General features: G+C 30.4%; 1 protein-coding gene across 2 annotated transcripts in view; it reads right to left on the bottom strand.

Moving 5' to 3' along the window:
* Positions 1 to 2,197: 2,197 nt before the first annotated feature.
* Positions 2,198 to 16,179, bottom strand: part of LOC124372310 (nuclear distribution protein nudE-like 1-A) — a gene marked incomplete at its 5' end in the record, with an annotated part of 49,015 nt that continues 35,033 nt past the window's right edge. The window contains 2 exon segments of one of the 2 annotated variants that reach the window (XM_046830689.1): positions 2,198 to 4,374; positions 7,753 to 7,808. In XM_046830689.1, the coding sequence (XP_046686645.1) occupies positions 4,311 to 4,374; positions 7,753 to 7,808 (120 nt within the window). 2 annotated transcript variants of the gene reach the window in all.

The following is a 16,179-nucleotide window of genomic DNA, read 5'->3' as shown; positions in this document are numbered from 1 at the left end:
GCTACAAAACTGGTTAAACCAGTGACAAATTGCTTTATTACATATATACGTAACCCAAAACCGACGTTGTAAACTAATAATCAATTTCAATTCTGCGTAGCATAGAACACATTGTGCCTCCTGTTGTGCCGTAAACATCGTACTTGCGACAGATGCCAAGCGAGTCAGTCACAATTAGCAGACTGCCACCCTGCAACTGCCATACGCTTGCCAAGGTCAACTTTTCCTCCCATGCTACACAGAAAACAAAACTTAGTTATTTCAACTTCAAATTAGCGTTTTAATCGTTTGATTTATCCGTCAAGATAACCATTTTAAGTAACAACCGTTCCAAATGCCTTTCATCTTCAAAAATATGAGCATCTATTATGCACTTAAAATGTTTTAAACATTTCAATCCACCACTAGTTTTGAAAAAAATAAACAATATATTTTGTATAGAAAACGGATACAACTACAAAAATTTAAAAGTAAACAATATGTATTGGTGATCTGCTTCGCGTCGAGCAGCTGATACAAGATGTTGCATAAATGTAAACATAGGAAATACAAATTTGAAACAAATATTATTTACAAAAACACAATAATTTAATAATAGGTTACCTAATTACGGTTCTTCATAAACAAAGGACAAAAAACTATTTTTAGCGGTTGGTAATTTGCCTATTGCCGATCTGCTGCCGTCCACGAATGTACACAGAGGAAACTCGGCGATTCATGTAAGTACATAAATACAATACAGCATAATAACATAGACAGTGTTTAGCTAAGTTAGCTAATCTTTATTTACATCCGCCTGAACATTGCTGAATTAGAATGTATAATAAGATGATCAAACAGATAATCAATATAATGTGATTTCACCAAGATATTCTCTATATCTGACCCATCACTAGATTAACTTTCCGAGACCTACTCCACCTGTTCCCTCAAATCACTTAAGGCCAGAGCACTATCCATCATCACTTGCGCATAGTTTACAATAAATCATTATTTTATCACCAATATTTTAGAATAAATCTATTTCTTATTACTTAAATCCGACCAAGACTAAATTTTTATTTCACAACTACACGGGTTACTCAAATAAGAGTATAAACGTGACAAACAATGATATTACAATAATCCAATCAGTTATCATATATAACCAAAGAAATTATGGTAAATATATATTTGGTTGTGAAAACTATCTATTTACCAAGACAAAATTGTTACTTCAGAATTAAGAGTGCCGGAAATACGTAAGTGAAAAATAGTAAATAACTATCTGAAATGGATTTTAACAAATTGATTTTTCAATAGCCTATTCAGAGCTGATAATTTTGGTACAACTTGCCAATCAACAAATTTTAGTATGCAAATCATGCCGTCCAAACCTCTACAAATCAAAACACAAGTGCCGCAAAACTCTATATTTGGATTATTAATGTTTAAACCAATGCCAAATAAACATTCCTAACTAAACTAAGGATCAACTGTGATTATGCAGATGATACAATTAATTTTGCCGTAGAATGGCCAATAGATCTGAGAGCATCAATTGTATTGAACATGACTATTGACTTCTGCTCCTCAAATGACCTAGTGGCAAACCCAACAAAAACAGAAGTAACTTTAGTATAAATCCCAGCCTTATCAGAAGTCACTGTGGAGCTACTTTTCACCAGTGGGAATCACCTTTGACTTTAACCTACTCTGGGGTAGCTTACATGAAGCTGGGCACTCTTTACATCAAGCTGAACTTCACTGTTTATGCTATCAGAGGAATAAAACATGTTGCAACATATTTATACAGTATACAAGATTGAAACATGTTTCCCATACTGGAGATAAAAAGTCAATGCAGTACATAATATCTAAACAATACCACTAAAAAGTTTAAACAAAATACTTAGATTCTAATTTTTACTATTATACAAAAATAAAACCATTTGAAGAAAATAATAAATAAAGATGATGAAACACTCATAAACTTTACATAAAAAATAACGTAAAGACCCAAATGGTATTAAAAAATATGGTTTAACTTACAAATTCTATCAATAACTCAATGTTATTTCATTTTTAAATTGGTATATTCAGTATAAAAAATGTCTTTATATTCATTTTATTCTGACAACATTGTCAGTAACGTTCATTTTGTCTAAAACATACTCAAACAATATGAATACTCATGGGTAAAAAAAATATAACACAATTGCTATAATCATTTTAATTAAACGCCATTAATATTTGCCTACAGACCAAATTATCTTGGGACAAAATATTAGATACTAATATTTATACACTCTACTTATTGCAAAATACTTTAATATAAAAAACAATATTTTACACAATTTTTACAACAAACTTAAACTAAAATAAATATTAATCTGATGTGTTCCACTTGATAGATTCATGCATTAATAAACTGATCCATTCCTTAAAACTAAGAAAATATTGATTAGCAAAATTGTTTATATTTCTGCAATGACAAAACACACAACCGAAGGGTGTTTAATTATAAAAGGTTATCATTTCAAGCACAATACTGAATGTAAATGTTTATACCAAACTAAAATTTTGTTTTGCCAAAACAAATAAGCTGGTTAACTTTTGCAACATTCAAAAACAAAAATATGGAGCCATTAATTTTATTTATATTAAATAAACTTCTATAATATCAGAATTTTTTTAAGTTCAAATTTTATCATAGATAATCTTTACACTTATATTTAGTATTCTCTTTACTTTCTTGAAATATTAAATCACAATAATAATACTAATATTTTATAAAAACTTGTTTCATCATATAAATTTTGAAATGAGTGTAAAAACTTAAAACTTTGGCACAGCAATACTGGTCTAGCAAAATTTTCATAAAATATATAATTTTTAAGAATAAACATTCACTACTTCACTTAAAAATTCCAAAATGTTTGTGCCATAAAACAATGCTTTTCATAGTTAATTTAAATGTACTGAAATATTGTTTTATGCATTTAACCATTAAGATGTAATATTTTATTTACAATATATATCATATAAAATATCATTACAAACAATATCAATCTGGGACATGTACATAATATTATGCAAATATTTATAGAATTTATAAATATATATATGTATATTAAAAAATAAAGCTAAATAAAGGAATTAAAACATTGTACAACAGCTTTACAAATAAATTAAGTAGCTATAGTAATTAAAGTTTCTTAAAATTTTATTTGATTTCATTAATTTATAGAATTGATAGGTGACAAACATTATACCACTTTTATGATCAACTTAATTATATCTATTTCTAAAAATAGTTAACATGGATTAGATTTTAAAATTATTACAATTTTAGTATATAAAACTAAATCTCAGAGATGATACATTGTGCTGTATTTCCTAAAACAAAGGGAAATAAAAATGTCTAAACTGCTTCCCATTAAGAAATAAATTATTGAAACCACACTATTACATTTGAATTAAAGTTGTTATGCAAAACAAAGATTTTTAAAGAGATAAAATGTAATATAAATATATCAATAAATAATTTTGCTTAAGGGTTTGATTACAGTAATTTTACTCCACTGATAGTATTGGCAAATGTTAAAAAATGGCCTTTAACTAAGCCAAGTATTAAAACACAAACTTTAATCAACATAAATTTTAAAATATTTTTTGAGAGCAACAGGTCCAAGAAAAATTAAAATTCCAACTTTTAAACTTAACATTAAGCTCTTGATATTACACTAATTACATTACATATTATTATAAATCTATAACGAGGAATTTGCAAATACGCTAATGTAGAACATGTAATCCTTTAGCAAAATGTTTCCTAAATAGATTGAAATTTAGATTTCCCAAAAAAGCTCAAAGCTTAACTAAAACGAAGCCAATATTTTCAACAATACTTTCACCCTCTATTAAATAGAAATAAGACCAATTAATAAAAAAAAGAATCACCAATCTTTTCTTTCCAGAAGCAACTGTGACAAAGTTCTGTCCGAGTCTTGAAAACCAGTAATAAAGCATAAACTAAAAACCTCCCACTACATTGTAGTGCGAAATCAGAGAGAATATCTAATGACAAGAGCTGGGAGGGTTTCTCAAGTCATGTCTAGATCACTTCGTACACACGCTCGGGACGTGCAAGTAGAAAAAAGGAACATTACGATACTTCAGTCACAAAACAATCAATTGAAATAGTCTTGATAAATAAAGTCTCTTCAATTTGAGAACTAAATGTTTGTTGAACGTTCACACTTTCACATCACTCCGTGTAGTCTATCCGTACTGTCAAAGGCACTGCCGTCATATTGAGGGAGAGGGGTTTACTGCCTACCCAAGTTGTGAATAGTAGGTGAAGATGTACTGGAGCGATTCAGTCTCCTGGTCCTGGGAAAAGTAAATCAAATTTAAATTTCTTACTTTACACGAAACATTGATTATTTATTTATTTATTTTTCTACTAACACTTAAGTCTCATACAAGCTGACCTTCATAAAAAATATTACTTTTCAAAATGTAAAATTATTACATTTTTAAATTGTAATGATAAAACCATTTATTTCAACATATTAAGTCAAGAAATGCTGTGATATCTTACTGCAACACTAACAAAATAAAAATTTGATAATTAAACCAGAAAAAAATATAACATTTGGTTTGTTCTTCAGAAGAATATTATTATTCCTAATATATGAACTAATATTTGTCAGAAAAATATTATTCCTAATCTAAGAACTAATGGTTTATGGATAATTTTAAGTGACAATTTCTGAGTAGTTAATTACAGAGCCTATCATTAGTTTTAATACTAGATAATGAGTTTCATATATATAATAAACAAGGTAGGAGTATGACAAACTATGTGTCATGTAACAGGTTTTGCTGAGATTCAATGCAATAATTTTTTTATACAATACAGTCTATAGCTCATGTAATTATTGAAGCTAGAAAGAATACAATCATACAGAAAATAACTTTGTACATTCCCCAGCAAACAAAAGAGAAATTGTGTCAGCCTAATGAGTGATAGGCTTCAATGGTGCTCAGCCAAATTCCAAGGTTGGACATGCACCATCATAGAACCCATTCTTGCCTATGTAGAAATGAAGTTTCATATGAAATTTGAAGTCTACACATGCAATTTTTCTTGAGACATCCTGATACATGATACATTTTTGTTCATTGTTTTTAAATTGGGTTTCATTTCAGTGTTAGATAATACAAATCTACACACCAAGTCCCCTTGAAATGAAGTTGAATATATTGGAGTAGCTAGGTTACATGTATTATTATGTAACATGTTAAAATCTCCTATGGATGTTTACAAAGTTATTTATTCTGCTATTTTCCCAAAGCCTTCATCAAGGTTACTCATAAGACCAATATAAAAATATTTGCTAATGCTCAGCCAAATCCTGTGAAGTGACATGCACCATTATCGAACTCAGTGTTCCTCATATGGAGCTTCATACACTTCGCAAGTCCATAGATTAGTTCATAATAAAGATATCGTGCAGACAGACATACAGAAATAAAATTGTTCCATCTTCTTAAGGGATAGGCTTCACTAATGCTCGGCCAACAGTCAGTAGAAGGATGACATGAATCACCTGATACACTAGGTTTAAAACAAGTTATTCTGGATTAGTCTGGTACTAATAAAGCATTTCAAACATTTAAATATATGGGAGGATAAGAATTACTTCATAACTAACTGATATCTACAAAATTCCTCAGGCGCCAGCCAAATGTGATTTTGGATTTTGAAAAATATCTGAAGAAACTAGTAATAGCCCCTTTTATGTCCTTTGAAAATACATGGTTAATGTATAAAAAAGATTATTAGATGGATGATTTTAAAACATAACAGACCTTTGCACATTGCCAGAGTGTGGAAACAAAACTGAAACACTATGTTTTTAAAACTGGCCATCCTCTTTTTCAGTTATCAAGCTTAAGACAAAAGTTGACCCTTACTGCTAGGTTTTTCTTATATTAGATTGCATTACATAGGACTTCCTTCTAAGGGTAGCTATCAAAGTTCTCTATGTCAGATCAGAGAATACTTATCATGTCCAGTCTGTCAGCTCCGCCAATAACAATGTTTGATCCACTGTATTGGACAGTTTCAAAATTATTTATAGTGTTATGATCCTTACTTAGGTATGGCTGAAAAAATCTGTAATCTCTTAAGTAGTGTTCAACAATTGGGGAACTCTGGTTCATAATCCCCGAGTGATTTAATGGATCAGAGCTCAGATAATACCAATTTTAAATACGAGTTGGTATGACATACACGATTAGGTATTTGCCAAGCGGACATTAAAATAACAGCTAATTACCAGGTGTGACCTGCTGAGTCAACAGATCAATTACCTGAGTAGAAGTGAGTTCTGTGATAAATCTGTTGTGGTCAGACAAGAGTGACCTGCCGAGACTCTCAGGATTAACATGGACGTAATGGACAAATTATCAAAAACATAGCAATGAACAAGCCAAAGGCATAATTGACAACATAAATCTAAAAAGTTACACATATAATTGATAAGGAGCACATGACAGATGCACAGCAAGTAGGTAAATGAATCTAATGTGAGTACAAATGTTATTTGATGACATTTCCTTAGTTGTTATAATTGGATTGGTATCTATTTAATGTGAATTTCATCAGCTGGATATCTCAATTGAAATTACATCTAAGATCATTTTTGAAAATATAGTACGAGTACAAATAGTAGATGTAACAATTATTGTAATGTACGCAAATTTTGGCATCGTTAGTTTTTTCCAGAGTTTCTTCTTTAATGCATTTGATTCCAAGATTTACAGTGACATCATTGGTTCTGGATACTATCACAAGCACATCGTCTTGGGATACTTTTCTCCTTCTTTATTATGATAAGCTAATACTTGTCTTGTATGTCCACTCAATTTCACAAAACCCCAGGTCTCATACTCAACTTGACAGTTGTTTATATTCCATATAAAACCTTTCCCATGACTGTTTACATGCAAAAGAATTTGTTTTCTTCCCATTCACCAATTTAACTAAATCGTGTTGTTATTTTTCAAAGTTGCATTTTCCTCTACTGATAGTAGGTACATTGTTTTCTAGTAAACTATTTTATTCAATATTATTATAATTTTTGTGAGAACATGACATTTTTTTATTACTCCATTAAATACAGCGTACTTTAGACTATATAACGTAATAAAATGTTGTGATATGTTTGTTATTTCATCTTGTATTAGAAATGTATCACAACTGGGTACCGAAAAAATTGAAATAATGCTATCAGGTTCAGGGCTTACAAAGTACACAATTCTATTGTCACTACACGTGTACACGGTGCCTGCATTCATTGGCAGTTTAGTGCTGCTCTTTTTGTCGACCCGTCATCTTATCTGTCTTCCCTATTTGTTTTTTTATGATGGCAAGTTTTAGTGAACTACATGTAGCTGTGAACATTTGCTTCCTGTTTGGACACTGATTAAACAGTTTTAATGTTGAAAAAGTTTAAAAAGATTATGCTAGGGGATCAACTTGGGCAGAAACATCTTTTCTTTATTTTGAATAACAGTGTGAATGCAGTAAGCACAGCTCTATGGCAAAATATTTTGGGTACCTTGGGCACCATTTGTGTTACACAATGAAATTTTCTATGTAATTCAAATTTTTCATGAACAAATAAATCTAAAAGAATATATTGACAATTTATGACGAATACGTTTTAATTTCTACCCTCAAACTAAGCATACTCTCACCTCGTGTAAGTGTCCCCATTGGTGTTCCTACAGGATGCCAGCTTTGCTTCCAGCGCCTAGAAACAATTAGATTACGATTTTAATCCATAAATACATGAAACAACACACTTTACCTGGATTAAACATAACAAGAATAACAAGCTATAGACAGTTAAACCATATAAATTAAATTTTCAAAATACTTACTAGCCTACCTTATCCACAGCTACAATGGGTAACATTGTAACACAACTAATTTTAGATCCCTAAAAATTGATAATATAAATTAATAAGTAATAAGTAATTAATAATTGAAAAATATGTCTCAGTGTCAGTGTAAGTCATGACGCTATCCAGTTGTGCTTTGCTAAGCGAAATTTTTATCATATCGTGTTTTACACTATCGAAACTCACATAACTGTACTTAAATGAAAAAAAAAAAACGATATATCATAATTGCTGAAAGCTCAGGTTTTGAAGCAGTTTCTACGTATAACATTTGCTAGTCTCTAGCATTAAAAAAATTGTGAATCTCAGCTTTTTAAGTTGGTTAAATTTTTTCAAAAAATTTGAACTACCCAGTTTTAATCGATTTAATTAATATTTCTGGAGATTCAGACCAATTAAAAGTTATCCGTACAATGGTATTAATAAAATTTGAGAAATGTGTCAAAATTTCATAGTAATTTTACAACTTTGGTGAAATGTTTATGTTTTTATTAAAAAACTAAAATAATTTTTCACTGGGTGTGTGTGAGTAACAAAAACTTTAATTTCAGTATTTGATTTGCATTTATCTTGCATTATCACCCACAAAACATTTTAAGACTAGGTCATGACCATCCTATACATATATTGGTATGAAAATAAAATATTTAAAAAGACACACAATTTTTGTTTATTTGTATATTTAATGACAGTACTAAATTCTTATTATAAAAAATATTTATTCTCACAACATCTGACTTTTACAAAGCATTTGATTCTGTGAATTACACAAAGCATGTTTTTAACTGAATTGAGGTTTTATAAATTAAGCTTAAATTTTTTTTCATTTGGTTCTTTTCATTTCTTAGAGACAGGTAAAATAGTAGTTTTACTCTCTGAACAGAGAAGAAAATGGTGTACAATAAGAATGTTTTTGGAGCCCCATCCAACTAATCCTGTAAACAGTTGATCTCATAAATAAGTTATCCATCTCTTCATATTTACGGTGATGTTAAACAGATGTTTTTAAGATATTTCTACCACCAGTTGGAACAGTACCAAGGATGCATCCTGATTTTTCTTTTGTGAGAAATTGGTTGAATGTTGTAGTCTACAGTTGAATTCCAAAAGAATCTTCATCTTTACATTCATCTTCTCATAGGACTATGTTGCCTGCGCTACAAATAAATGGGCGTTTTAACCCTTAGCACGCCGTAGACGGAATAATCTGCGATGTTTTTTGGTCTTATAACGCCAAAGACGAAATAATCCGCCGATCGATAAAAATATATTTTATTACTGTTTTTGAAGTTTATAAGTTCAATTCATAAGCCACAATACAAAGTAATGTACTGGCTTGACCAAAAAATCCAGTTGCAGCTGTCAGCTGGCCGCAGTAGGTAAACAGTAAATTTTTTTGTTGCTGGCAGCTGTTCTCCCACTCCCGTCTGTACGCCGATGACGATACTATCCGCCATTACCGACTGTCAGTGGAGCACGCATTGCGCCTTTGGGAAGTGTTCTTGCGTTGTTATTCCTTATACAAAAAGTTGTAAAAATTTATTGTTACCATGTTTTAGGTGTTATAATAAAGTTTTTATTGTTTCTTTTCTGTTGTGTAATTATGGCTGCAAGTCATGTCCCGAGACCCCATGGCTTCCTCCCGATTTTGTTTTGAAGTTTACCGTACAACTGCCTAAATCTATTATTATCAGAACTTATCAAACTAATCAAGATCAGCATATTACACTTTATTTGTTTTCGTATCCTTGTACATAGTTTTCATATTTTTCATCACATGCATTTGATTACTCAGTAACCTAAATTTGATTTTGATTTAAATATTACATTATTATGAAAAAATGTGATTATTTTAATGCAAGTATTACAATATTGTAAAATTTATTTTTTTTTGTGTGACTATTAGTCATTAGGAATGAATAAAAAAATTAGCTTTAAGGAATTTTCATTTTTATTTTTTCACCTTAAATGAGCGTAATCTAAAAAATTACTAAATTTATATCGGCGTTCAAAGGGTTAATATTAACCTGACAAGCCATTCTTAAAACCATGCCGTCTGTGTACTCTTTATATTAAAGTCTTAGACAAATGGAACTTAGTACACAGATTCCACTTGGTCCAAAATCAACCCTACTGATTTTGGGATCAAAAGGTTAACAGTTAGTATATCCATACGTAGTATATCTACGTGTCTGTCTTCTACCTACCTTGTTATGTCTCCATAGAAAGGATCTAGAGACTTAAAACTTGGTACATGAATTCCCCTTAGTGTAAAGAAGAGTGGTCTTGATTTTGCGGTCAAAAGGTCAAAGGGCAGTCAATCTGTCTGTCCATCTGCCGTCTATGTGATGATTTAATACAAAGGTCCCAAAACCTTGCAATTGGTAAATTTCTTCTTGGTCCAAAGAAAATCCCTATTGATTTTGGGGATCAAAAGGATTGTCCATCCATCTATATAACAATTAAGTTATGTCGGTTTCTTCAAAATTCCATTGCATTGGTTTGATGAATTCATTTGAAAATCAGTTTGCAAGATATGCTTGGAGAGACTTACAACTCATAATTAAACTTTAAAACCTATGCTAAATCATACATTGGTAATAAATCATATTACTGGTTTGTCAGATTTGTGCCTCTATCAGTGAAGACAATGTTCACACTAAAACAGTTCCAAAATATTGTTTGGTCATAAAAGGATTTAAAATAAGCACATTTACATGCATGATTACACCAGCCAACTAACTCCACAAGAACATTGGCACTATGTATTACTAAGTTCCATTTATACTACACTAAAAGTTAACATTCCCAAAAGCAGAGTTTGATGCCAAGAAAACATCAAGTGAGTCTTGGGTATGTTTTTGTTTCATAGTGTTCAAGATTTAAAATATTTGTACAATTTTCTTTTTTATAACAGATCATTAAAGCAAAGTCCTCTTTTTCTTTTCTTCATATTCCTCCATGTATGTTTGTTATAGAAGATCAATTAGCATATCAAGTGGGACTTGCTTCATGGTTGGTTCATTTGAATGTTGGACTATTGTAGATCAAATTTAATGAAATGTGCATTACTATTCACCTTTATGAGCTGTAGGTTTATAGTATTAATATTAAAATAATTTATGGTTATTTTGGGACCTGACAAAATAATACCATTGTACTTGTTTGCAGTTTATATTGTATCATGTAAACATAATATGTGGTGATTGAATCTATATATTGAACATTTTAGTCGAATACGTTAATATTGTAGGTGTCCTATTTCTACATAATAAATAATGTTCCAAATTTAGCCTGTATTCAATGTTCGGTAATGAGTCCCGATCTTTTTAGACCACAGTAAGACCACCCTCTAGGTCATTACACCAAATTTGTTAATTCTTTATAACATTTTAAATGTTACAAACATGTACGTACTATTCTTATTTAAAAACAATTAGAACTATAGAATAGTGTATATTGTGTGCCATTTTCAAAGTGTACTGGTGGATCATTTTTATGCGCATTATACATGGATATTTTATTAGTTGAAGATATTATCTTTTTCAGCACAATTGTAACAATTTCAATAAAATGAAATGTATAAATATTACAAAATTACTTGAGTTAAATTAAATATAAAAAAGGTTACAGTCATCAAGAAAAAGCAAACTTAAATTAATTGAGATTTCCATGCACTCCACACAATCTCAGCTCAAGGTGTCAACATTGATTCTATAATTAGATTCATAACATAATATTGCACAATAAATCATTCTAAATGTACTGTGCAACATGTTACTGCAAAAGATTATAAACACTATACAATAGAATTTTGTAAATATTACATAATAAGAAATTGCTCAACGCGAGTGCCCAGAGTTAGTATGGCACAAGCTGATGGGTTGTTAGTCTGATCACACGTGTTACAGCGTGCAAGCGCAAGCCTGTGCATGTACAGACCTGCGAGCAGCTGCCATGTGTTCACACGTTGTTTCAACTCGGGAGTAAATGTTGAGGAGAGGAGAGGTACGGCAGTGGTTCTCATACAAGAATGAGTGATAACTATTTGTCAACTTATTTTACTCTATGAGACCTTACTCTGTCTCCATAGAAAATTTATACCCTTAGTTCTTTATACTAAAATAAACATTTACAATTTAGAGTTGATAACTTAAGGAACAAAATTCCTGGTTGAAGTGAAAATTCTAATCACACAGACTACATTGGCGATATAAATAATTGATATTGGCTATAATAATTCGTAAAAAATGTGGGTTAGTTGCATAATAAATTTTACTCAAATTAAGTAAATGAGTAGTAAAATATAATTTATTTAAATTCTTTTACAGAAATAACTAACTGTTACAAACATAGTGGTCTGAGCTAAAAAAAGGTAAAAGAGATAAACTTGTAAAAGTTTTTGTAACAACATAAAGGCAAATGTTCAAAATGCTGTTATCTATTTATGTTAACCAATCTTTAATAATGAGCTTTAAACAAAGAATTAATTTACTTTAATGGCGATAAACAATAAACAATTTATCTACATTAAAAAATTATTGTATCTTACTACATTCTTCAAATAAAACAATAATACAAACCAATTCTAATAGTAAAATCAAAATGAACAAGAATAATTCTGAGACATTTTCATATACAGGGTCTATTTAATAAGTATCGAGACTGGTTCCAAAAATCAAAATTTGTTGTAGGTGTCATTACAATTACTTAATAGTCTTAAAAATACATTCCTCCTGCATAGATACATTTAGTTCGGTGCGTCTGCCACTTGTCAAAAGCCCGCTGGAAGTTGGTTTCCTGAATACTGTTCAAAACTTTTGTCGTTGCCTATTGAGCCTCCTCCATGGAATCAAACATATGTCCTTTGAGCTACCTTTTCATTCGTGGAAACAAGAAAGTCTGGTAGAGCCAGGACTGGGCTGTAGGGGTGTGTGACAATGTTGTTACGCCGAATTTTGCCAGCAGCTGCCGCACAACAATCGCAGCATGGCACGACGCATTGTCATGGTGAAGTTTCCAATTCTTTACAATGGGTGGTTGCATGTGTTTTATACGATTTTGGAGGCGTGTCAGTACTTGCATATAAAATTCAACATTTACGGTCATTCCAGTAAGCACAAACTCTTTATGAATAATTCAATGTTGGTTAAATAAAACATTCAACATTGTTATCTGAGCTTGTTTCAGACGCGGTGACCCCTGCGTGTGCTATTCTGAACTTTGACGTTTTGTTTCCAGGTTATACTGGAACACCCACGATTCATCGCCAGTAATAATGTTGCCGACAAAATTTTCATCTTTCTGAACACAGTCCAAATTTCTTGCAGTGTTTCCATCAGCAACAGTTTTTGTTCCTCACTCAAGTCTTTGGCACCAGATTTGTGCACAATTTCCTCACCCTCTGTTACAATGGTGTAAATGGTTCCAACTAAAAGGCTCTCCTCACAAATAAACAAGATGGTTAAACCCAGAGTCCAAAACTTTGTTTCCACTTTGGCCACCTGAGCATCGGTTCGAGTGGTCATCAGGCGTCCAATGCAGTGATCGTCTTCGACAAGCTCCCGGTCTTTCTTACACATTTTGTGCCACTCAAAAACTTTTGTGCGGCTTAAGCCACCATCCCCATAAGCCTGTTTAATGAGTTCAAGAGTCACAGACGCAGATTTTCAGAGTTTAAAACAAAACTTAACAGCGTAGCATTGCTCGATGGTCCGCTCCATGACACCATAAAAAATCACATGTCACAAGAATCCCTGTGTCAACACACAACCGCATGCAACTGAATTAAAGTGTGGCTGAATAGTGGTGAGTCCCTCTACCGAAGCTGACCAGTCGGACCCCCTCCACCGCTCCAATTACATGAAGTTTAAATGAAGTTATGCAAGCATTATAACGGTATAATGCATTTTACGATTAAAGCATAAGATAAATATTAAACCACAATTAATTGCAAAAAAATTATATTATATTTCAAAACCAAAAAAAATGCATATTACAAAATAAAGTTATTACCATATTTCTGTTTTTGATTGAGGAAATGTTAAATTTACAAACATTAAGGGAAAATATTATTCCTTCCAAATTATCCCAAATTATAATGGTACTGTTCTATTATTATTATGTTTAACTTCAGTTATATAAAACTTGTCTATATATTAAGTATGTTTGCCTTAATACAATTAATTCTTACAATAAATAACAGTTATGTACAAAATATATTTACAATTATTAAATTATGTTAGGTTTGTACCCTTATTATTGCTAAGTATCACATTAAATCATTGTGTTAAGGCACTAATATCACATTAGTGATTATTATATCCATATTAACTATGAAAGCGATACTAACTAACCATTATTCCACTATTTAAAATCCTAACACTGGCTTCATGGACAGGTCTGGAGTTTGGTATGTTGGTTGTTTACTTGGTTAGCAAACGTAAGTTCCATTGCGTTTATTTAATAACTTAAGATGTAATATAATTTAATGTTGTGGTTTTGTTTAGTGATTAGTACAAATGTTTGTAAAAGAATTATAATTTGACTGATATTTTTTGTTACTGTAGGTCTAAACCGTACTTTTCATTTTGATTCGCCTATTGATTAAGAGATTAGCACATAAATTTGGCAAAATTCAAGTGTCGGTAATATTTTGAGAAATCCATAGCACAAAATTATATACAACAAAATATTTTTCTTTGTAGATATTTTGAGAATCACAATTATCTGAAATATACTAAAATTCAGTTTTTTTTTTAATTTGTTGTATCTTATCACATATCTAACTGTAATTTTGTTATAAATTACATAATACAATAAATGTTTTATAAAACTACAAAAGAAATGTGCAATCTAATGACTATCTTTTTTTTCTCAAAATTAGTACAATTTCAAAGCATAATTTTAGCAGAGAAAATGTAATGTCCAAATCCACTGTCCTACAATTTATTTTTAGTTCTCACAAATAAAAATGGTCATTAAACAATGACTTTTTTATGACATGAAAGAGAGAAAAAACAAAAACACAAGCAGAACAAATTTTATTAGTAATTTTGACCACACACATACTTCTCAGGTGACTGACACTTTGAACTCACCTGAAATCGGAACAAATTCTCAATATTTACCTATTGTGTTTTAAACAAGTTTCAAAAAATCATAACTCTATGCTATAATAGGGTTTATTTATTGTTGAGCAAATTCTCTAGCATTCATCACAATATTTTAAACACATAAATTAATCAATAATATTTATTAATACCCACATAAGTAACAAAAATCAGACAAAATATTAACAAACCGATGTGAAAATACATTTTTAGGTACAATTTTTTTTAAATTTATATCACAAAACAATATTACCCACACAATAGTTGCCTTAAATTTCTAAATGTATGGTTACTATCACCGTTGTAAGAATATATACTGTACAGTTATGTATAGGAAAGGTACACTCGTAGTCTAACACATTTAATCTAGAAAACAATTACAATATGAACTACTGCCGTGGAAAGGAGAAAGGGTTAGGACGAGGATTGGGACAGACGCATTTGATCCTGTCACAGGCAGCACACAACCACTTCTCAAGCTGGCCAACATAAAAGAACAAACAAATGTAAAACTTAATAGCAAAAAGAGAAAGCATAAAATAACTCAGAGAGCTTTAATTTAAATAAAAGTTAACAGGCATTGATTATCTTTAATTATTTATTTCAGTTTCTCCAAATGTAAAAAAAACCTTAAAATAAATTACTCCCAAACAAAAAGTATATTTTTATTTTTCTAGAAACAAAAATATATTGACAACATGATATCACCGAAGTTTTTGAGAAACACTTTCTAAAGCCAAACTTTTGAAAATGTTTTTTAAAATTTGTTAAATTATTAATGGAAGAAAAACTGTTGTCTAATAAAAAGATGTTTAATATAAAACTTAAACCAAAAGAAAACGTAGAGTTTAAAATTTAAAATAAAAAAACAGAAATAAAGCTAAATCATAAAAAGCTAGACATGTACATTTAAGAAAAAACTATACTAGTCTTTTAAAACACAATTAAAAAAAAACTGCTGAAGAGAAATAATTTGAATAAAATTGTAATGAAACAATTTCTATGTGCATGAGACATAAAGAATACACCAATTAAAACAATAAATTTTAAGGTATCGAAATTAAAGTTTTTGTAAATAAATGCATTAAGCATTAAAGTATGTTTGTGC

This window comes from Homalodisca vitripennis, unplaced genomic scaffold (genome assembly GCF_021130785.1).
Source record: "Homalodisca vitripennis isolate AUS2020 unplaced genomic scaffold, UT_GWSS_2.1 ScUCBcl_2810;HRSCAF=7915, whole genome shotgun sequence".
Classification (NCBI taxonomy): Eukaryota; Metazoa; Arthropoda; class Insecta; order Hemiptera; family Cicadellidae; genus Homalodisca; species Homalodisca vitripennis.
Note: the sequence above shows the minus strand (reverse complement) of the source record. Positions and strands in the feature narration are given on the sequence as shown.